We start from the raw sequence: 23,481 nt of genomic DNA, 5'->3' as shown, positions 1-23,481 counted from the left end.
GTCTGCAGTTTCCTTTCTGCACTAAATTGCACCCACACATGGTTAGCTGCCTCCTTCCACTACAGCCAGGCAGTCCACTGGGAAGATAATTCATCTTTTCTACGTTCCCATGCAGAATCACTCACTGCAATGTCACTTCTGAGCATAAAACAGGTAGCCAGTGACAGACCATGCAGTGTTATCACCTGCCAAGAGCAAGTAAATGAGCTCCAGCATATGCATATCTTGAGATATCTCAGCCCTGGATGTTTCAGCTGTGGATGTGAAGTGACTGAGTTAAGGGATGCAGCTGCACCCTGAATTCCTGTTTTCACAGCCTCTGTAAAATATCACCCTCTCCACCATGCTTTGCATTAGCACAACATGATAACATATTTTAAAATGTATGTTACTTTATCAAAGAAGCATCACAGTTGTCTCAATATCTTAATTACAAAAAAAAAACAAATTAAGAAAAGAGTAAGATCATATCACTTCTGCTGAAGTCCAGTTAATCTGTACACGAAGGAACAAATGAACAAGTTTAATAATGTCCACAAATACACTAAATTTGTAGGCCCTTTTTGTCACACAATGCAAAGAGTCAAGCAAGTTTGCCCATGTTAACATGAGATACGGGGATGGGCAGGGGACAGGCAGCAGAAACTACTTGGTGTGATGGTAACATAGAAAACGTGTAGGTACTCAGGATCAGACCACAGCTCTGTGCAGTCAGCAGGATGCCAGCCTCCCTCTTTGGGGGCTTGCAGAGCTGGCGACACTGCTGCAGCACTGGGTGGCAAACTGGCAGGAACTAGCAGAGTGACACAGAAGAAAAAGCTGTGGAAAAAGAAATATATTAGAAGAGTCTCTGAGTTAAGTAGACAGTTTTTGTTAAACTGTCAGCTCATGTAATTATGTGAATAATTTCTTTTCAAACCACAACATTAACATTTTCCTCTTGTGTTCCTTCTGCAGTTCCTGCGGTTTTATTCCTAGTCACAAGCAAGTGTTTGATTAAAGCATGTACCCAAGCAAGAAATGGCAAAAATCTCACCTATGACAGATACACATCCCAGTGGAGTAACAAGAGTAATGGGGGCAAATCCGTAGGCTGCAAAATTGCCCACCTCTCCAAGCCCCAGGAGGGTAATCCCACACCACCACAGCTTGCTCGTGTAGTAGGGCTTCAGCTCAGTTTGGCAAACCAGTCGAAGATGAGCGCATTTCTAAAAAATTAATTATTAGGAACAGGCATGAATAGAAAGACTTCCATTGTGTTCTTATGTCTGACAAAAGTGGAATAATTAAGGGGGCTGTCAACTTCAAATTCCAGGTGCGTCAAGGTTTCTTTTTAAACATAGTTTTCAGCTTGTTATTGCACAGCTTTGTGTTAACTCAGTGCTGCTTCAGATGTGTGCTTTCTGAGCCGTGGTGGAAATGGCTGAAAAATTAGGCCTCTGAATAAACCTGAAAAGTACTAAGTGAATACTAGCTAGTGCTTCTGAGCTATCACTGCACGCATCTGTTCTTGTCTCAAAGCCGAAGCCCAGCAGTTGTGCTCTGAATCTGGAAACACTCAAGGGCAGGAGACGGAGCAGAATCAGAACTGCGGCAACAAACTGGAAGAAGGGGAACAGACAACATGGCATTCCTGCCCATGAAACATATCCTCGCCAGAAATAAAACTTCAAAATGAAAAAGGCAGCACTTAATCACATCTTCTGTAGGGAGGACTCTAAATTAATTAGACAGAATTTAGGATTTGGCTACAATATCCTGTTTGACTTTAGAAGAAGATCATAGGTAAAGCATTATTTTCTGAAGGAAAACTAGCTATATCTGTGACAACAGGTATAATATATACTCAAGTAACACTCCATCAACACTTCCTGTTACATGAAGAAGGTATCATTGATACAGGTTGTAATTGTTTTCTCTCTGGCTGTACAGCAAGAACCTGTATATAACAAGATAATAATTTGCCATTGATCACACTGATCATCTGAAACAGAGTCCAGGCAGTGTCCATCAGGAAGGTGTCATAATTGGGAATGATGCAATGTTTACCACATTACTTCTGCAGAATATAGCTTCCTTTCTCAAATTCCTCTCCAGCCTCTCTGCACATGGGTAAAAAAAGTTGGAAATCAAATGCTACATTTATTGCAGTATAAATGGTGATAAAATGATTTTTTTTCTCCATTACTTGATATTTGATTTTAGAAGTATCCCTGCAGAGCCCTGGGGAGGTTGTAAACAATTTTCCTCAAACTCCCTTTCTACTTTGTAGGCTACTTTAGGGAGTATATGCCAAACAGTAATGTCTGTGACACTCCATAGTCTTAGTCACTCCTCCTATTGAGAGGATGCAGCACATTACTGCAGCTTCATGCTGAGGAACATATTCAGAGGATGAAATCCTGGGAAGTTTAGCCCTCTGAGGAGAAAAAGAGCACGAGGAAATCAAACTTCCTTGAGCCACAGACCTGGATGTTATTCACAGTAACATCCAGGATTTTGAGTGTTCCATATTTGTAAACACAGAGAAAAAAAGCCCAATAAAAATACAAATGAAATTAATATTAAATAATATTCAAATCAAGAATGCAAGTTTCTGCTGAAAACCAAGTTCTTAACTGAATCCTGAGCTGTGTTTTCTCCCCCAGATTCTTGTAGGATTAAGTCTTGAAGGCACAGTGCAATTGAAAAGATGCGCAACAAACACAGGAAAGTGATCTCAGCAACTCTCTTATAGCCTTCTTTCTCCAGATGTCTGCCTTCTTTGCACAGTAATATGTGTGAATGGTATTTAGGTGGAGACTGTTTATAACCTAGATGAAATACATTGCAAATGATGACCTGTTCTTTAGCTGACAACCTGCTAGAGGGAAGAGAGGAAGGTTAATGGACTGCATAGTGGGAAAAGGGCAGAGAACAAAAAAGTTCAGCCTATCCTTTTAATATCAGGATGAAAATAAATGTTGAGATCTAGGGAAACTCATTATTCATATTTAGAAGATACTGTTACTAAATGGAGAAAAACATACTTTAAAGGATTAAAAAAATTTCAGTTTAAAATGTCTGTCAAATTGCAATGAGAGCTATTGGGTCTTCCTAAATAGCATTTAAAAAGCTGGAAGATAGTTCAAATCCAGCAAGTGCTGTTAATGATTACAAGTGAGTCACAGTTGGTATTTCCTTATAGCACATTACAAGGAGGAGCACTAGTTATGAATTCTTATTCTGTTCCTATATGAGAATCACAGTACAAAACAGGTTGAGAGCTCCCAACAACTACAGCAGGGCACTGTTAAATTACAGTTGAAGAGACAGATTGTTTATTAAATGCAACACAATTTGTATTTTGAACTTTATCAAAACCAAACTGCAACAAAAGCTACTTGATAAATATAAACAACTCTGAATAAAGAGAAACAATTTCATACCTGTATATTCAAGGAGACACTAATCAGCAAATTTGAAGCAGCAGCAAGTAAAACTCCCAAGAGCTGAGTCTGCAAGATCACAAAACAAAGAAATACAAAAATACTTACTAGTTTAAGAAGAACAATATAATGGTGGTTTTCTGATAGCACATTGCAACCCAATAAAAAACAAATTATTGCACTTTTCAGTCACTGAGTTCATGCTGCACTGAGTAAACTGATAAAAAATACCTTTGCGCAGTTGACTACGGCCCAAGTAGTAAACAGGTGGGAAGAGAAAGGGCATCTCAGTGCAGGGGGTGGTTTTGCTGTCCTTCAGTAGAACACCTTAACTCCCATGAAATAAAAAACTAGGCAAGTCTCAGTTGAAAACTACACACAGGTGTTCTTTTTTTTTAAAAAAAGACCTGTTTTGTTACATAATCTGGAAGGAAAATCATCAGCAATCGAACAATTCCTATTGGAACACAACTGTCTTATGTGTTAATGTATCCGCTATTTGACAGGGCAGCCAGGAACATAGATCTCCTGACAGTTTCTTTAATGTATTTTGTTACTGCATGAAATTATTGCCTAATCAGACTGTCCAATTTTCAGTAAGATTTGCAAACTTTCTATGTAGCTGATAAACTAACAACATTCAAGTAGGATTTGTTATTTTGGTAAACGGCCACTTAAAGATGCCATTTAAGCAAGACCAAATAACAGGTACGTGACAGTCTACTTTCAAAATGTTGAACAAACATTTTCAAAAATCACTTTGCAAGTCATCATAAGTGTATTCAAGACCCATTCAAGGTTACTGTTATAGTGCTGTGAGGAGCCCCATTATTTCCTAGAGAAGACAAACATACTATCAATTTTTATAAACAAGGTTATGGTAACATAACCCAGCACAAATACTGCTTGCAGGCTGTAAAGCAGCATCCAATTCTGTGTTTGCAGCCTCGGCTTTCATGACTCTTACCCAGGAAGGTCCCTGGGCAGCTGTGAACAGGCAGTGCCCACCAGCCACAGAGACTGTTGCCCCTCAACATTTATAAAGAGCAACATGTGGTCCAGCAAACACTTGGAGGAGGGATCATTTTTGTGGTTAGATTATTCCCAGACAAAGAAAAGGCATCCCCAAAACTGTGAAGAAACACACCTTTGTTACAAATTGACTGTAATATTCTTACTTAAGAGATACAGCAGAATCCAACCATTTCCATCCCCTATGTTTCTGTAGTGACTTAGAAGGAGAAGCAGACAGCAGAACTGCTCTGAGTGAAATGCTTGGCTGACTGCCAGGTGTCAGCCAAGGTGCAGCTAGGTGTGACTGATGGTACAAGGGGATGCAGAGTGGAGAATACAGGAGGTGAGAGGGCTCCCTCTGCTAACTATTACAGCATTAGTGCCACAGCCTATGTACAAAAAGCATTACTCAAGAGTTTAGCCCATGCCTGCTGGTCTTTTCCATCTTGTATCCTCTTCCTGCCCGCCCTCCCCTCCTCCAGTGGATGTTCCAGCAGTGTTTCCTGGGCTCTCAAGCCAGTGCATTTTCCATGCTCTAGAAATACACCTCACTGGAACCAGCGGGGAGAGTGTGACAAGATATCTCAGCATGCTTCAGCACAGACATCTTTGCTGAGATCAGTCACTAACTAGGACATAAGCTGCCTTGCAGCCTCCTTCCACACTGGGGAAATGGTGTCACATGGACACCACACAGGCGGAGTAGAGGGATGGGTTCTCCTTCCTTTGGCCTTGATGCTGTAGCATCGAATCTTAAACACCGATCTTGCACAAAGTTTAACCACTTCATCCTGCATGCACAGCAGCTTCAAAAAACAGCAGTTAAATTGAAATTGTTTTCTTGCTCCCAAAGTCTTGTTCTTTTTAAATGACAACATGTTCCCTTGTGAGGAGGCGGAGAAGTGGCCTTGTCAGCCTTGTCATTAAGTGTTTAAGAAAAGGGAGACAGCAGGGAATAGAAAACAGAAACTGCCACCTCATTTACCCCATCATTTTATTGCTTTCACATCATTAATTGTACTACATCCCCATTACTCCCAGCAGAGAGCACAGCCTCTCTGCAACTCTTTTTGTTCCAGTGGCTGATCCTATCCTTATGGCTGCATCTCTGGATAACGCCTTGCAGCTCCTTCCTCCCGCTTTTCAGCTGGGGGTCACAAACACTGCATAGGACTCAGGAGGTAGCCAGAAACCCAGCAAGGAAACACAGTTGATCTTGAGACAGCCCAAAAGAGGGTATCTACCCAACTCTGAAGGTAAAATTTGCATGCAGCTGGTGAGCAGAGGACAAGGCTCTGTGCTCTCTCTGCAATCTAAAAAAATGTGTGAAATCAGATCCAAGTACTGATGATGACCTGAGTATGTGCCTCCAGAGGCTGTGAATCAAACACCCCTTTGATGGCTTTACACACTGCATGGACTGGGTCTCCAGCAATAAGTCTTCCAATGCCCTGCATCATGGGTGTCCTCCCCAGAACAGCAACTACTTTTGTACCACAGTGGTTGCTTCATCAGGTACCTGTGAGCTTGGCTCACATATCCTTGTGGGACACATAAGATTTCTAACACGATGACCAGCCTATGTCTCAGCTGGAACCATCTCATAAAAGTCAGTTCTCTTCTTAGAGAAACATAAAATCACAGAATGTTTTGGGTTGGAAGGGACCTTAAATATAATTTAATTCCAACCACCCTGTTATGGGCAGAGACACTTTCCACTGCACCAGGTTGCTCAAAGGCCCATCCAACCGGGCCTTGAACACTTCCAGGGATGGAGCATCCACAGTTTCTCCGGGCAAGTTGTTCCAGTGCCTCTCCATCCTCCTTGTAAAAAGCTTGTTCCTTATATCTAGGCTAAATCTACCTTATTTTAGTTTAAAATCATTACCCTGTGACACTCCCTTGTGCCTAACTTTAGCAACCTTCTGCTCTGTACACAAGGAAAAACAGTGCATGTGTATTATCAAGGCAAATGCACAGCGGCAGTCTGGGCTCAAAACCTTCCCTCATGGCTCAGGTCACTTTATTGCAATGACCACATGTTTCACCTGAGCCTTGCTGTTGGCATATATACTGCGCTGCCTGCTCCAGGCTGACAGGTGCTAATGAGCTCTGGTTAGCATGGCAATAGAACCATACTTTCAAACCCAGGGCTGGACAGACCCCTAAAGATTAAAAGCAGAGTATGATGCCCTAAGGAGGTCAAATATCACATGGATCCAGTCAGGGAGATGAGATGAAAGTACAGTAACACCATGCAGCTACAGCAGGGCAAAACTGTCTTGCACAGGTTCATACTCAGACAGGCCTATATTAAATAAAACAATGGGAACAAAAAATGCAGTAAAGAGGAAAATTACATTACAAACATCACAAATCAGAGTGAATCTTAAATCAGCAGGCAATTTCTATTGCACAAGAGATATCACACACAGCAGTGCTCAAAGAGAAGAGGAAAAATAGGATGGCATATCTCAGGCTAGTAAAACCATGCATGAATGAAAGACGACCTGCAACAGAAGATAGATCACCGTATCAAACTAAAAGCATTGCTGTATTACTCTGAAGGCCACCATAGCCCTTCTGTTCCCACCTTGTCCTGTGAAAGGTTTCATTATTTGTGCAGTGTCTGCCATTTAACATCCTTCAGAGGCTAAAGGACTGGTGGAACAGCCAGTTTTATAAGTAATAAACATATTATTACTGGATATTATGATATCCATTGTGATGCCATCCACAGTACTGCAGAATTTTCCACACGTAAGTCTTGAGACAAACTCCAGCTGGGGAATTCAGTTGCAGACACAACTTCAGAGCCGTGGTACTACTTCAGTCAGCTAAGGACTTCTACAAGAAAGAGTCTTAAATATTCAAAACTGTTGCCATAAAAGGCAAGTTTCTTTATCACTGAAACATCTGCCTGAGTATACAGGCCACTTTGTCAGATCCCAGATTTCAAATTGTTGACACATTCTTCCAGTGCTTCCAAATACATGAGCCTTGTCACAGTCTTAAGCTTTCCAGAAACTAAAAATCACTATTTTTTTTATTTCCTTCACCTTAGTATGTTTTGGAACAAGCCATGAAAGTCACCTGCCCGCTTTGCAGTCCTTTCTAGATAATCCTTGAGCACACAGACCGTGGACTGAGGTTGTGAATCTGCCAACATTTTCCTTGGTGGCAAAATAGGCTTGACGAATGCCTACCTCTGTCCCCCCACTCCCTCACTGCCTCATTTAAGCACCTGAAATAATCCTCCCAAAATATACCCCTTTAGCATTATGTTCTTTATACTTCACCTGCCAATGTTTAACACTAAAGGCACATTAAAATTCACAAGCCACAGCAAGGCTTTTAAAATAGTGACCTGCGTGGTTTGCCAGTGGTGATATCGACCTGTACAGGGGCTGCTGGGGGAACAAGTTCAAGAAATGACAAATTCAGCTTGAGCAAGGCACCCTCAGCACTCACCTGGCATTCCGCATCTCAGCTGCACGAAGCTCTAGTGCAAGCCCAGGTGTGGGGAAGGGAGGTTTGAACAGTTGGTCAGTAGAAATCATTTGCCAAGTGCAGTGGCAGCATATTGCTACTCCAGAGAAGTGAGTGGCAGAGCGGCACATTGCTGCGTATGGTCCTGCTTCGAGCACTCAGGCAGGACCTGATGCTTATTTACCATAGCACCTTTTCACATCATTCTGACAGTATTTTAAAATGACATCTTACGTGCAAAGTCACTATTTATTGTCGAAGTAAAGTAAGGGGTTTAAGGCAAATGAAAGTCAGCATGAAATCTATATCTTTGGCACTAATTCTAATAAATTTATCCCTTGTAGACTAAAATCTGCATTGGAGATTCAGTTATACAGTGAAATGCAATTTATCTATATTACATGTATGTTTTCCTAAAGTACATCGAACTGCAGATGCCAGGTCTGTGAAATGAAAACTTGGAAAAATGAACTTAATTTGCATTGAGTAAAAGGTATATGCCATTATTTATGAAAACTTGCTATGCCTATAAATTGAACTGATGAGCAGAAAAAAACTGCTCCTTCTACTTTTCTTGATTTCTCCATTTATTTGTGATCTAATGGTGTTCCCAACAAATTTAATGACATATACTGTTTCAAAAGCTATGCATCATTTCCAGTAATTAGGATTTTGTCAGATCTCAATGGATCTTATTAAAAAAAAAAAAAGAGGAGGCAGGGGAATGCCTTCTAAACTTCCAATTATGAGTTAACTCTGAAGCGAAGGGCATTCAGAGTCCTTAACAAAAACCGTATTTTTCAAAGGGCTACCATGTGGGATTGAAAGAGGCTTATCATTTAGCTATTATTATTCACAGAGCTCTGGCTGTACTCAGCACTTTACAGATGTATAAAGAAAATAAGGTCCTTGTTTCAATGGTTTTCATAGTGCAATTCATATACTCATATAGGGGTTCAGGTCCATGTGAAGTACTGAAGGACAGCTGAAATAAAAGGGCAATTACCAGTATGGGAACATGAAATGAAAATACACTTGATTTCTTCATTGTGACATAAAATAACATTGTCCAATATACAAGAAGGAAAGAATTACAACATTTGGCATCATGTCTGTTAGGAATAGAGAGAGTATACTTAGTAATTAAGTCACGATAAATTTGAGTAAAGACAAGACAGTTTGTAGGTTTTACACAAGTTGCTGGTCTGGATTGCAGACCATAGTAGATAAAGTTCCTCTCCCATTAATACTACAGCATACTCACATTTATTAGGTTTTTCCTTTCCTTATCTCACAAATTTAAAATATATCTTTTTCCATAAAAGACACAAATTGTAAAGGCTGGAATAAGAGCCTGTTAAGTTTTGAAATGGTGTGAGTACTTCAGGGGATAAAGCAACTATGGAAGTGAGACCCTTCCATTTATCTCTATGCTTTAATTATTTTCATGAGACCCTATTTATATTCGTCAGTCTGATTACTTCAATTAATATCCACAGTGGATAACAAACCTAGCTGAAGAATATGAATTGTGAAATAGAGTAACTAAAGTAACTTTAGGATATGCTAACTAGGATTGTATATGAACATATCCATCCATCATGTTAACAAGCATAGAATCATAGAGTCATTTAGATGGAAAAGACCTCTAGAGTCCAACCATTAATCCAGCACTGCCAAGTCCACCACTAAACCATTTTCCTTAGGCACCACATCTACACGTCTTTTAAACACGTTCAGGGATGGTGACTCAACCTCTTTCCTGGGCAGACTGTTCCAATGCTTCAGAACCTCTTCTGTGAAGACATTTCTCCTACTGTACTATTTAAACCTTCCCTGATGCAACTTGAGGACATTTCTTCTTGTCCTATTCTCGTTACTACGGAGACGAGACCATCACCCACCTCACTACAACCTACTTTCAAGTACTTGTAAGAGAGCATTATAAGTAGGTTTTTTTTCTTTTTGAAGAGTTAAACTCAAACCTCTCAACTCCTAAATGTCATTTTCTTATTCTCAGGAAAGAAATCTCAAAATTAGAAATAAATAGGAGAATGGGGAAAGGGCAGAATGGATTTTCCACTGTTCCTGTGAATAGCCTGTGATACTTTGGGACACTTTAGTTCCTGGGATATTTTGCTGCATAATCAAAGACCATTTCATGTTTTTAAATACTGTCTGCTAGAACACAAATAAAAACCTCTCAAGTGACTGTATAAAAATGTCAATCACAGCCAGTAACATCCTAATAGAAAGATTCTTCTCAAGTATCATCACGTACCATCTCCATGGCAACTACAAAAATTACATACCAGGAAAAATAAGAATAGTGTTATAAACTTTTGCCAGCTTCCAGGTCCCACAGGAGAAACAAGGAGGCAAGCCAGCACTGCCTCACCAGCTTCTTCCACAAAATGGCCAGTTGGCTCAGGGATACTCTTCTATTGCTGCCCAGGAGCAGGCTTTCTGGATATTCTTGTTTGACCCTGTCTAATTCCTGATGTACAAGGGAAGGTTCAAGCCAGACCACTCAAAGCCTAGGTATATTAATCCCCAGAGTCTGGCTCACATTGAGAGACTGTGCTGCTTGTATCCTTGCTTCATGTGGCTCCCTGGACCCCTACATTGAGAGCCAAGGAGGGGTCACAAGGTTTACAGGAAGCTGGAGTGTAACAGTTCCTGTCCTAAGAGCTCTGTCTGTGCTCAGAAAGACAGGCAAGCTCAAAAGGGAGCTGTCTGAATAACTGAGTAAATAATGCTGTTAAGTGTTACATCAGGCAGGGCAAGGCACAGCAAGTCCTGTTGAAGAGATGCCTCACTCTGCATGTACACACAAACGTGCTTCCAAATCAAGCAGAGAGAGCTCATTTCCTCTTGTTATTGTAGTACAAGTCTTGCTGAAGAATGAACGAGCTATTTCTGATTCCATTTAAATCAGAAACACAAAACCTTGACAGAAATGTAGTCAGCTTAATACATTATTTACCAAATCCTCAAAAGAATTTTTATATAAAAATCTCCCTTTACCAGCTGAGTGGAGCTCATGAGAGGAATGGCATGCCTCTTCCAGCATGCACCTCTCCAGCATCACTTTCCAACAAAGGTAGGCTTGTCTCCCATCCTGACTCAATTAATCTTATGTTAGCTGTAACTAACCCTTCCTTTGAAGTGCACAGAAAACACTTTTCCACATCACAACCTGAGTGATCATGCTCAGCTGTTGAACTCCAGTGTCATATATGCAGGACAGGGGTAAAAGCAGGCTGGGAATGACAATGTTTCCAAGCCAGTGGCATTTCAGAATTGCTTCTAACAGTAGTTACAACAGGGGAGGGAAAAAAGAAAAGACGAGACTGCATTTAAAATGAAGTTTGGTCCATCTGTTAAAAGAACTACTTGATTTTACAGCAGGGGAATGGGCAGCCCAAAGGTTGTTCCAGCCTGCTGTTCCTGCAGAGGAGGGCTGCCCTACAATAGTGCCTTGCTTTCCCTCCTGCACCTCATGCACTTGGTTCTCCTAGTTTCATTTCCACAGAGTGTGTTAATCATTTACAGATAGTTCCTAATGCAAAAAAAATGACTGGACTCCAGAAGGTAGAACCTTCTGCTTAGCAGCATTATTCATTTAAATATAAACAACTGCTAGATTATCAGTGATGATTTAAAAACAAGAGGTCTTGCACTCTCTAAAATATTCAGACATATATAGATGGGTGCATACACACAAAACCACACAACTAACTGAATGCTTTTAATTTGCAGATATTTATGTTCAAAACTGTAAGATGCGAATCTGGGAATAACAAATAAACTCTTTAAAGAAATGGCCTCACATGCAAGTTTCTTGCAGGGGCCCCAGATATAGACAGTGGACTAATGTTTGCTTAGTTCTCTCCCTGTGACACATTACAGACGTACGTCTTGACTTTTCACTACAAACTGTAACCTGGTTTAAAATATTGGTTAGCATTTTACAGTTCATGGTGAGTGCTGACATGAAGAGTAGGCATCTAGTTCACAAGAGTCCAAAACATCTACTTCATAGTTGCCTTCTGCTAGAGAAAACTAAGAGCAGTGTAGCTGAATAATCCCTTCTAGGTACCTTTAACACCTTTTTATACTCTGTTCTACTTAAAGAGATAACAAGGTGGCAAGAGTTTTTTCCCCAGTTTTGAGTATTATAGTTCTTTCAGCAACTGTATCTTATGTGGATTCTCCAATATAGAACTTTCTGGGTTTCTTTCTGGTATTTTAGTGTTATTATAGGATGCAATGGTTATAAAGCTTTTCTTGACAGGGATTACTGCAGAAATAGGGCCATGAAGATAAATTGCTTTTCAGCAATTAAAAACATGAAGAAGAACTAAGCACTCATTTTAATGAGTCAGATGCTATCATCTCTCAAATGTATGTTTTTTAAACCATGCTCTTTAGTTTGTCCTGGCAGTCTCTGATGTATAGTTGTTGTGGTTTAACTCCAGCCAGCAGCTCAGACCCACACAGCTGGAGCCACTCCTCCAGCAAAATGGGGGAGAGCATCAGAAAGGTGAAAGCCAAAAAAACTCATGGGTTGACACAGAGACAATTTGATAGATAAAGCAAAAGCTGCAAGTGCAAGCAAAGCAATATCAGGAATTCATTCACTGCTTCCCATCGGTATACAAGTGTTCAGCCATTTCTAGGAAAGCAGGGCTCCATCGTGGTTAAGAGTTACCTAGGAAAAACAACACCATCGCTCCAAATGTTCCCCTTTTTCCTTCTCTCCCCTGCTTTATATGCTGAGCATTACACCATATGATATGGAATATTCCTTTGGTCGGTTGGGGTCAACTATCCCCTGTGTCCCCTACCAACTTCTTATGGATCCCCAGCCTACTCATTGGGGCAGCATGAGAAACAAAAAACTCCTCAATGCTGTGCAAGAACTCTTCAGCAATAATCCCAATTGCTATCAATACTTTCTTCATCACAAATCCAAAACATAACACTATACAAGTTACTCTGAAGAAAATTATCTCTGGCCAAAGCCAGTACAATAGACAAGAGAAGGAGCCAGAGTCCTGACCAGACGAAAGCTGATATTATTTGTTTGACTGAAACTTCTACAACACTACAGGCTTTGCTCTCGGTCATCTTGACACAACAACTGAGTCATTGCTGCATGATAACACAGACATGGAGTGATAATGTTCATGGTGCTTTAGTCACTGCAGGGAGCAAAAGACTGTCACTGAAAGAGTGAGAAACAAAGGAAAGAGAGTAATGTAATTAGAAGTCAATAAACACAAGAACCTTGTGAAAATTCCAAAGCAGGAAAAAAAAAAAAAAAAAACAGGAAAAAACCCATAAAAATGGAAGAGAAACATTAAGAAATAGTAGGTTAGAGTCACAGAGCAAAGTAATTGGAGTCACTATCCTGATATTCCATCAGAAGCCTCAAAAAATTAAACTAGGTTTCAAGTGGGAGTTAAATATCTTGATACAAGTCTGTTATGTACATAAACCCCATATTTTGATTGGTTTTCACAGGAACCTTTTTCCGGTGGAGATATCCTTGGTTGTTGAAGAAAAAGGCTTCAAGTGCAATCCATATCAGCAGGCAAAATTACTTTGGTTTGAGCAGGATGACAGTTAAGTCATCGGACATGTTATCTAGGACTCTGATGGAGATATTAGCTTTAATGAAGCTGATTTGGTTCTAGGGAATTAGATGTCAGCAAGAGGTAGGTTTGTCCACAAGAAGGTATGTACTTCTATGTTCCTACTTCACCTCAGCCACCATGAAGAAGCCTTGCCCAAGGAGCCAGTATTTGCTCTGAGTCATTTCTTCCATGTGTAGAGTGGTTTCCTCATCATAGTCCAGACCTTCCATTCACCATAAGCCTCTGCCATTACAGAGGTGTTTCTGTGAAACACAGCAGGATACAAAGGGGAGTCACTTTAATGAAGGGGAGTCTCATTAACCAGAGAATCACTGTGTGCTTCATTCAAGAGTTAAACTCCAACAGTTCCATGATTTTTATCATAGTTCCATAATCTCTCTAATTTTCCCATTATGGGCAAAACAGTTCATATCACCAAATGAGGCCAAAGCCTCCAGCCTAAATGACATAAATCAATCATGGACATCATTGAGGAGAATGAAGTTATACTGGTATAACCTCAATTTAGGCAGTACATATCTGTTTAGTTTGATATTGACTATTTACTTTCAAGCATACTGCAAATATCACTGTCATATTTCTTAAGAGCTCTGCTCCAGGCCTGGTGTTGATTCACACACCAACTGGCTGTCCTTTGAAGCTGCTGGCCATATGTTTCAAAGTCCATAGCAGTCAAAGAATGGAAAGCATATCTCCCAACTGCTCACATTAATGAATGCTATTCTCCTGGGACAGTTTGTGGTGACATTGTAAACACAAGCATAACAGTTTATACATGTCATCAAAACTCCAAACAGAGTAACTGCAGTCTCCAGTTAGCCAAAAGTCCTCACCTCCCTTATGACTAAAGTGCACAGTCTGCTGTGTTTTCATCTTCCTAAAGCCTTGCGTTTTTTTTGAGTTTGGTCAAATTTCTACTTGAGTAATTTGGGTTCTTTTGATTCCTTCAAACAGGAGTTAATCAGATCCAGCAGACTGCTGGAGACAAGCAAGGATAAGATTCAGACATCTCTTTTTTTTCAATGCCCAAAGCAGACTTCAAGAGCATAGGAAGACAAGATCACACTTAAAGTTTCAAAGAGCATTGAAGTCTTTGGATCACAAAATCATAAGGGCCAGTATTACAGGTGAGATTTTACAAGCAGGACAAGCTTTATTTTAAACGTTATATCAATGAGTCAATTTACCCGACAAACTACCTCATCAAGGAGTCAAATGAGTGCTCCTGCAAATGAAGCAGAAGAAGCACAGATTCAGGGTGGGAGCAACACCACTGCTTTGGCTGACAGTGATGTCCTAGATCCACATAGCAACTTCATGAAATCTTAGGAGCAGACAGGTGTTAGCACGAGCAGCCAGACATTCACCCTACATCACCTTGCAAGTCACAGAGAAGGCTGTGAGACATCAAAAGCAATACAGTAGCCACAACCAATTTAATTTAAAGTCCATTGCTTGGAGAGTAGTCTAAAAGTTGGAGAGTGAGAGAGCAAAGCACTACACTGAGCCAGGCACCTCCAAAGCAGCCTTGGAGGGATTCAGATTCATCCCATGCCTAGTTTTTCCTATTCAGTGCTGACTAAGAGAAGAGGAGAACTCACCCTGCTCTGCTGGCTCCATATTAAATCTGATTCTGTCACACTGGATCACTGGGCTGTAGAGCAGTGCCTATGTTTTAAGCCCTCTAGTCAGTGCCTAAGCTGGATACCAGATATAGCCTGCACTATGCCCCAATCTTTTAACAAAATAACATTTTGAAGCAGTCCAAAGCAAAACTAAATTCTGTACCAGGTAGGAAATGTGTAACTAATGACTCAAGTTTCTCTGCATTTGTGTTCTGCACCCCACTTTCTGACAAATTACAAGTACTGTCATGTTCCTTATTGCCTAAAAATTTCCTAATTAACATTCTCAAACCTCTTAAAACAGATTAGTGTAATTACAAAGCTCCTGTTTAACTCACTGTCACCTCAATCATCAACAAAAATAAAAAAAAAGGAAAAAATCAAATACACATGTTCTTTAAGATCCCCAGAAAAAGAATGAAAACTCATTGTACCATAGCAGCTGCTGGGAAGGGAAGCATTGAAAACAGCCTGGGATTTGGGGAAAATAGCCCAGTGAGAATCAGGGAACAGACACTCAGATGAGCTATAGCTGATGCTCAGCACAGCCCCAGCTCTGCAAGAGCATTTGTTTCCAATTCCTGGATGAGGTGTCCAGGAGGAGCCACTAAGACTGCTTCAGAACGAATTTTGAGCCATCAGCTTAAATAAAGGGGCTTTCTTCACCAGCTTCTGTTGTCTGTCAGGCTAGGAAACACTCATGCAGGCAAGTCTGCCAGCAATGCTGAAGAGATGGGAGTGTTCAGAATAGATGGAGTATGAGCTCTCCTATCATCAGCATTTGCTTTAAGTCTGTGTGCCCCAAGCTCAAAATGTGGAGCTGGGTTGGTTTGCTGTTTCTGCTGCCCAAAACCATGCTGGGCTTAGTAGGGAAACTGCCAGAGGCACCTGACTCCTTCCAGGCTTCATAGGATTAACACAAGCAGGGTGGTAGAGGCCTGCCAACAACATGCACTAGGAAATTCTGTTTTGGGATGCAGAGAATCGCCTGGTGGAAACCAGATAAGCAGGTCACTCCTCAGGCTGGCTTATAAAGCTGCATACTGCCTCCAGTTTTTGGGCTACTTTCCCACCTAGGGTATCTGTTCCTGGCCTGGTGCCCCATGTCCAGCCTCCTCTATATTCAGAGGTATAAACAAATCCATGGTTTACTCCCCCTCTGCACTGCAGTGGTTGATGGAAAAACCCATACATTTCCCTAAGGAATTTGAGAGCCATGATGATACAGACATGCTTGTAGTACCATGCAAGGGGACAGGCAAGGGGTAACACTCTCCTATGCTTATATCCCCTAACTCTGAGTAATGAGTAAGTTATGATGCAGCAGCTAACCTTCCTTTAACTGGGAGGCTGCAGTTTATCTAAGCTGTATGTTCATTTCAGACCAGACATGTGATCTTTACATCTGCAGGGGCAGTTGATGTTCAGCAAGGCAGAATGGAAGTATGAGGTTGTAAAAAAAGATGTGGGTGATCCTTTCTAACAAGTGTTCTATTTTGCCTTCTCATCCAGCTTCTTGGTCACACTGCAGCTAATCAGAACACAACCCCCAGCACATCAGACCTACAGCTCTGGCAGAGCCGGAAAGCTTGGGTGCAAGCTGGCCTAGTTGACAGTCCTGCATTTATGACACAAAGCCACAAATTCTTTTCTGGCAGAAACTAATTAAATGGGGACTAACCATGGAAAGCTACTGGATTCTCAACAGCAGAACAACACTGGAAGACCATGCAATGCTTTTTCATGCCTTGTGCTGCAGTGGGCAGAAACTGGAACACAGGAGATTCTATCTGAACATGAGGAAAAACTTCTTTACTGTGAGGGTGACAGAACACCGGAACAGCTGCCCAGAGAAGTTGTGGAGTCATCATCTCTGGAGATATTCAGAAGTCATCTGGACACAATCCCGAGTAATGTGCTCTAGGGGAGTTGAGCAGGGAAGTTGAATGACATGACCTCCAGTGGTCCCTTCCAACCTTACCCATTCTGTGATTCTGTGCTTCATTATATAAGCTTTGAGTTTTGAATTCCCCTATGAGAGATTCAAAAAAGTTGTTTCTGAAAGGATGAAAAAAGTTGTCTTCTTAAGTTTGATTTATAAGGACTGAAAATAACATACATTTCCCTAATACATAGGAAACAGTATGCATCTTCTCCCATACACGTTCCACAATAAGATAAAGGAAATTGAGACTGCATGAACTCTGAAATCTGATAGGTAAAGGACAACACGATGAACTTGAGTCATTGTTTTGATACCCTTGTTTGCTTTCAGTGAACAGGTTTAGAATAAGGAACTGGGGGGTGATGTTGAATAGGAAAAACTTTTCACCACAGTCTTCACAGAGGCGTACAGCAGCAAAAAGCTGAGAGAGAACATGTTTGTCTCTACTTTCCCCATGCTTGGGGACTGGTTTAATCTGAAACAGCTAACATCTGCAGTGCATCAGAGAGCAGATTGGAGTATGAGGTACACTACAGAGACTGAGAAAATAGCATTAAAAAGCCCTACAAAACACTTGAAGTGGAAAAGAAACCAGGATGGTTTGCCTTCACCTTTAATAGCCTTTCTCTTCCTTCTTGCACAGGATAGATGTCCTGACTGAAACCCACATGTGCTGTGGCCATGCTGCCCTTTTGACTCCCACCCACACTTCCCATGGACACCTTGACTTGCTCTAGAGCTTCTCCTAATTGAAAACCATGTTTGGAAATGTCATTGTTAAAGTGTTTAAAATATTCTGATGAACATTTGTAGGGATGTGCCATGATAACACTTTTCTCTGGTGGCAGTGCCAGCTAAAGAGAACTTCACTGTTTCTGGGGTGCTCCTTCAGCCAAGGCAAAAGGAGAGATAATCTTCCTCTTCATGGAGACAGGTCCCCTTGCCCTCCTGCAATGGGTGCCTCATAGCACAGGTGAAGGAACTCCCATGGCATCAAAAGTACCAGCAGCGACTGTGCTGCCACTGAAAGAAAACAGGATCAAATCATGCTCTTACCATGCTGAGGCTCAGGGGCACTAGACATCAAGCCCCTAGTAAAGAGGGCTGAGTGGAAGCACTGTAGACTTTCTTCTTGAACAGAATGTGCTAAAAATCTTAATTGTGGCACTTCATGCAAAATCTACATTTAATGTATATGACAGAAGGCAGCATAGAAATACCTCTGCAAGGATGTACTTAATCTGTGGGATTTCTCATCACACCTGCTAGCAGCTACCACTGCCCACTGGTGAGACCACACAAAGGATCAGGTTTCCTGGCAGCACACACTCACCACCTGCATGTATGACCCATGACAGGCTGTGATATATTATCATGGAACAAGAGGCCACAAATCCGTCTGAAGAAACTGTCAACATTTTCAACCTCTAAATACAGACTGGAAATGATTTATTAATACAACCCACAAAATAAAACAATTTTTGAGGTGACTGTCTGGGCAGCCAGTAATAATTCTGAGTTTATTAAGACCCAGGCTAAGGAGGAAAAAGAAGCAGAAGTGAAATATCTTTCTATCTCCGGCTCAGCTTCTGCTCTCAAACAACTACACACAGTGTCTACACACAACACACATATGAAGTGCTGAGTTACAGAAGAGGTATTATGGGGCTCTGAGCAACCTGGTCTAGTGGAAATTGTCCCTGCCCATGGTAGGGGGGTTGGAACCAGATGGCCTAAAAGGTCCCTTCCAACCCAAAACATTCTGTGATTCTATTACATCTGAGCTTTCAATGACTATTCTCGCCCAGCTATTTTCTCCTTCTCTGATACAAAGGCAAACCAAGATCAATAGTGTAGGTAATAATCTCAATTAATCTTGCAAATTGTTTTTGTCCATAAACAACAATATTGGAAATAAATAAAAAACCTTTGAGAAGTCTTGAGGGAAATAATAAAATACTACACTGAGGCAATTACATACAGTTTCTATTAAGCAGACAAAGTCCACATGTTGTGGCCTCTTACATTCATTACTTCAGCAGACACAAAAAATATTACAATAATATTAGTTTGCCAGGAAATACTTCAGGTAACAAAGTATATATTTCATCAGATTTTACTGCACCATTAAACACATTCATGTCCCATAACATACAATGCATATGCAGGGAGAGTGTGAGCTGTGGGAGCACAGGCTCCTGCATTGCTGATTTCAGAGATTGGTTCCTCAAGCACCATCAACAGAACCATATCCACGTTGATACTGAGGAGAAATCCTACCTCCACCCTTTTTTCCCCACAACCATGTGTTCCCACTTCTACCCTTATGTCAACAGTTATTACCAATTAGCCTGATCAGGGACCTGGCAGGAGAATAACCCCCATTAAAAAAACGACAAAGAAATGTAATGCCAGCACAAAGGGGCATTATACTACGTAGCCACATGGACACAGGCATTTTAACTTCTTCCAGGGAGCTGCTTGTTTACAGACATCAGTTAAGGGCACTCTAATGCCATGGATCTTCCTAATTAATGTATCAGATCTGCTGATCCTGTGTGGATGTCTCTGATAATCACATGGCAGTAGGCAACTGTGACTGATAGCCATACCAAGCCCCTCAGGTCTAGGAGCTCTTGAAAGGGGATCTCGCTCTTTCACTTCCTGATTGTTCATGGGGTTGAAGGGGCTAAAAAATACTCCCACAATAGCAACTCACCTCAGCTTTCCTAGAATGTTTCCAGGCAGATGAGAGCCAGTGCAGTTATGGTCTCTTATAGAGGCAGAAAACAAAGAGCTCCTCTTCAAACCAAACTAGGAGGATCAAACGGCCTCAAGAAAAGGGGAAGGGAAAGAGCCCTGTGTGAAGACCTGAAACTGGGCTGATCCATTGAATTGCAGCAAGTATAACTGAATGGGAAGAGGAAATAGTTTCTGAAGCTTCCAAAAGTGTAAAATGTGAAAATGGGGGTATTGGGAAAATTAAGGTTGGCATCAACACAGGACCCATAGTTACCCACCACCTGCTCCAAAGCTACAACCCAAGTAAATAAAAGAACAAAAATCAGTCTTTCCCAAAAACACCCAAGCAGCTCTAAAACATTATGAAGGTCTTCCCAGAAAACTACCATGCTTAAAATCCAGCAATCCTTGTGCAATAGTCCCAAGGAGTACAGGAGCAGGGCTGGGAGGTTTTCCAAGCAAACAAATAACCCCACCTTGACATGCAGGTGTCCCCATGCCAAGGGAGTTCCCTGTTATTGCCTTCCTCTGGCAGCTCTGCAAGCTCACAGCCTTGGGACCCTAACTCATAAACCCACAGTAAAACTGTTGGCTCCACATTCTTGTCTTGCAATAAGAGGTCCCAGCTCTGGTCCCAGGAAGCACTGCCATCAGCCATCAGCCAGGAGTCCAGCTGCACCAGGTACCTGAGCACAGGAATTCACAGGTTTCCTTCCCTCTGAGAAGATGGGGCTGAAAAATGCCTCCTGCTCTATGGATATTCACACAGTAGCAAATGTAGTATCCAGAGGGGAAAGTTTTTGGGACCTTCCTCTTGCTATCACCTGCAACTGGGCTGATCACAGAGGAAGGAGAGCAGCTAATTGCAAGTCATTTTATGCATAATTTATATCAATACTTTGCACTATAAGAAAGTTGTTTGCCTCTCATGCAGAGAAAAACAAGAATTTTGAGTATCCTCCCATGCCTTCTAGTTTGTGAAGCAAAAAGGAGGGAAAAGGTAAAGGGTTTAATCAACCTCCAATTCATTTTTATTGTTAGCAGATGCTCCAGCTTGCTAGTTTTCAGGGGCCACTTCAGTCTCTCTTTTGCAGTTGCCTAAATGCATTGTCAGCACTGACAGTGACAGATACACCAATGACAAAAAACAGTGATGCTCTAGTGCAGAACAGCACAGCTCTCTGCCTGGTTCCTAATCAGAAAGGACTGCTTGGAAGGGGAAGCCAGGCTGAACAACAGGGTGAAGAGGGAGCAGAGCCAGCAGCACACAAGTGCTTTTCACAGGACGCTGGGGAGAAGCTGAAATTATTGTCCCGCTCTCCGCAAGCTTTTCACAGGATGCTGGGGAGAAGCTGAAATTATTGTCCCGCTCTCTGCAAGCCTTCTTCAGGGGACCCCACTATGGTGCTACACGGTGGGCACTTACCTTGTGTGTGCTGTACCAGGGGCCAGAGAGGGGCCCACTCATGGTGCCTGGTCCCCCAAAGGATGCATTCCAAGATGCCCTCTCTGAAACTGGGATGATGCCCATGTCCCTGCCCTCAGGCCCCAGCCACTGGCCATGCCATGCACTGTCACACCAGTGACAGGGGATGGGTGGCTGTGAGGAAAGGCAAACAGGATCTGGACGTGGCACTCACTTCCTGGTGTGGGATAGGCTGCTGGCAGGGGTTACTGTGCACGCAGGTGTAGAGGCTGCGATTGCCAGTGCAGCCGAGGCTGCAGCCGAGGGCTGCGTCTGCAGGTGTACACCAGGAGACCCTCAGCTGGGGAATAGCTGTAGCATAGGAGAGGAAGGGGAGCTTGACAAGAGCTTTTCCTACTCCTTCCCAGGGCATTCACGTGCCTTTTTTTTCTCTCTCTGACTTCTCCGATGCCCCACCCTGCCCTGAAAAGGCAGCCTGGGAATTTAACTCCTTCAAATCAGTGCCTAAATCTAATGCTCAGTTATTAATTCCTCACTGCTAGATTGCAAGACTTAGAAGCTGTTGTTCCCAAAGGCATGTAGTCAGTTGCATAAGTTCTAACTTATGTCCTGTATTGTTCTCTTGTAAGTATTTCCTGAATAGTTTATTTGCAGATATTTCAGGCAATGGGTTTTTTTCCCCGTCTGTCGCTTTATCCGTTCATTCTCATATTGTTGATTTTATCGCTTAAGTTCTCCTGGGGAAAACGTAAACTAAACAAGGTCATTAAAGGCAGAGTAGAGCTAACAAGGTAGGAGCTTGGCAGAATTACATGGGAGACAGAAGTAAAATTCTAGAGAAGCACAGAAAGAAATACTAAGACACTGAATCTTCAGGCTCCGGACAATACAACTGCTTGAAATCTACAGAGTTCATACTGTACCTTGGAAGAACTAACTTGTTCATCCCATTGGTTAGCTGGGCTTGAAAATGTCCAAAGTCATGACAATTACTGTAGCAGACAAGGGTCAGCAGAAATTTATTCTGCCCTCTGCTGCAACAGAGTTTTCTCCTACTCTTAAGAAGAACTTCATTGATTGCTTAGTTCCAGCGGGACTGGTGATCCTACCATATGGACCAAGAGAAGAGAGAACAGCTCAGCATGCAGGATATCAGTCTAGGGACTGGGCTTCCAGCAGGCAAGGAGATATGATCCCTAATAGAAATGCAGCAAAGCTGGCTGCAGAGAAAGAAATGAGGATACAGCCCCTCAGTATGATTAATTTGTTCAAAAAATGGAAGGGACACACAATTACAGGAAAGAAACTGAAGTTAAATTAACACTCTCTGACTTGACTAAATAATGTCTGAGCCACTAGGATATTATTTGAATCCAGATAGGAGGTGACATAGAAAAGGCAGAAATGGCAAAATAGTGCTTCAGTTAGGTGATGATATAACACCCCAAAACACAAAACCTTGCCTTTTAACAATAAATGTTTTGTTCATGTGTGTGGCCTAACTTGAAATACCAGTTTCTGTGATCACAGCTCCAGTGAGTCCCCTGTAAATACTGGAATTAGCTGCAGCCATGTATACATAGGTACACTGGAAAAAAACAGCTCCAATATTTCACGGCTATGTAAATTGCTGCAGACTATTTTTACAGTGTTGTGTAATTATTCTCTGCAGTCCAAGTTTACATTGAAGAAAAAAAATCTGAGACAATCCGGGTTATGGTTGCAAAAAAACCCTTTAAAGTGGAACTGGAGTGTAAACTGCTGCAATGATATCTGCCCCATCTAGAGAGAGTTGAAACAAAAGCTCAGAGGGGAGTGTGAACGGTCCCATTCTTCTAACTCCAGCACTAAACTGGAAGTCTGCTGATAATTTAAGTGTCAACATCAGCTACTTCAAGGCGGACCATTTTAGCAGAAACACCAGGCTGATGTTCTTATTTGTCATCCTCAATTTGCACTTGTTGGATAGCAGATCCTGAGGTGAAGAGGAAAAGCAACAACGATTGTCAAAGGTTGCTGGGCTGAGGAAAGTTCTCATGCTTCTTCACCCAGTCACTCCTGCCCCAGCTCAAAATGGGGAGCAAAGATGTCAATGCTTCCCCAGGCTGGGGAAATTGTCTTTGGTAGCCAAATGCCGCAGCAGTCTCCA

General features: G+C 41.8%; 1 protein-coding gene across 1 annotated transcript in view; it reads right to left on the bottom strand.

Annotated features, from left to right (window-relative positions):
* The window catches only part of NIPAL2 (NIPA like domain containing 2), a 49,491-nt gene extending 27,686 nt beyond the window's left edge, over positions 1-21,805 (bottom strand). Inside the window, 6 exon segments of the mRNA XM_064647862.1 lie at positions 1,037-1,208; positions 3,429-3,497; positions 21,333-21,419; positions 21,422-21,493; positions 21,495-21,542; positions 21,544-21,805. Coding sequence (XP_064503932.1) covers positions 1,037-1,208; positions 3,429-3,497; positions 21,333-21,419; positions 21,422-21,493; positions 21,495-21,542; positions 21,544-21,744 — 649 coding nt within the window. The 5' untranslated portion in view covers positions 21,745-21,805.
* Positions 21,806-23,481: the final 1,676 nt, after the last annotated feature.

Source organism: Pseudopipra pipra, chromosome 1 (assembly GCF_036250125.1).
Source record: "Pseudopipra pipra isolate bDixPip1 chromosome 1, bDixPip1.hap1, whole genome shotgun sequence".
Taxonomy (NCBI): Eukaryota; Metazoa; Chordata; class Aves; order Passeriformes; family Pipridae; genus Pseudopipra; species Pseudopipra pipra.
Note: the sequence above shows the minus strand (reverse complement) of the source record. Positions and strands in the feature narration are given on the sequence as shown.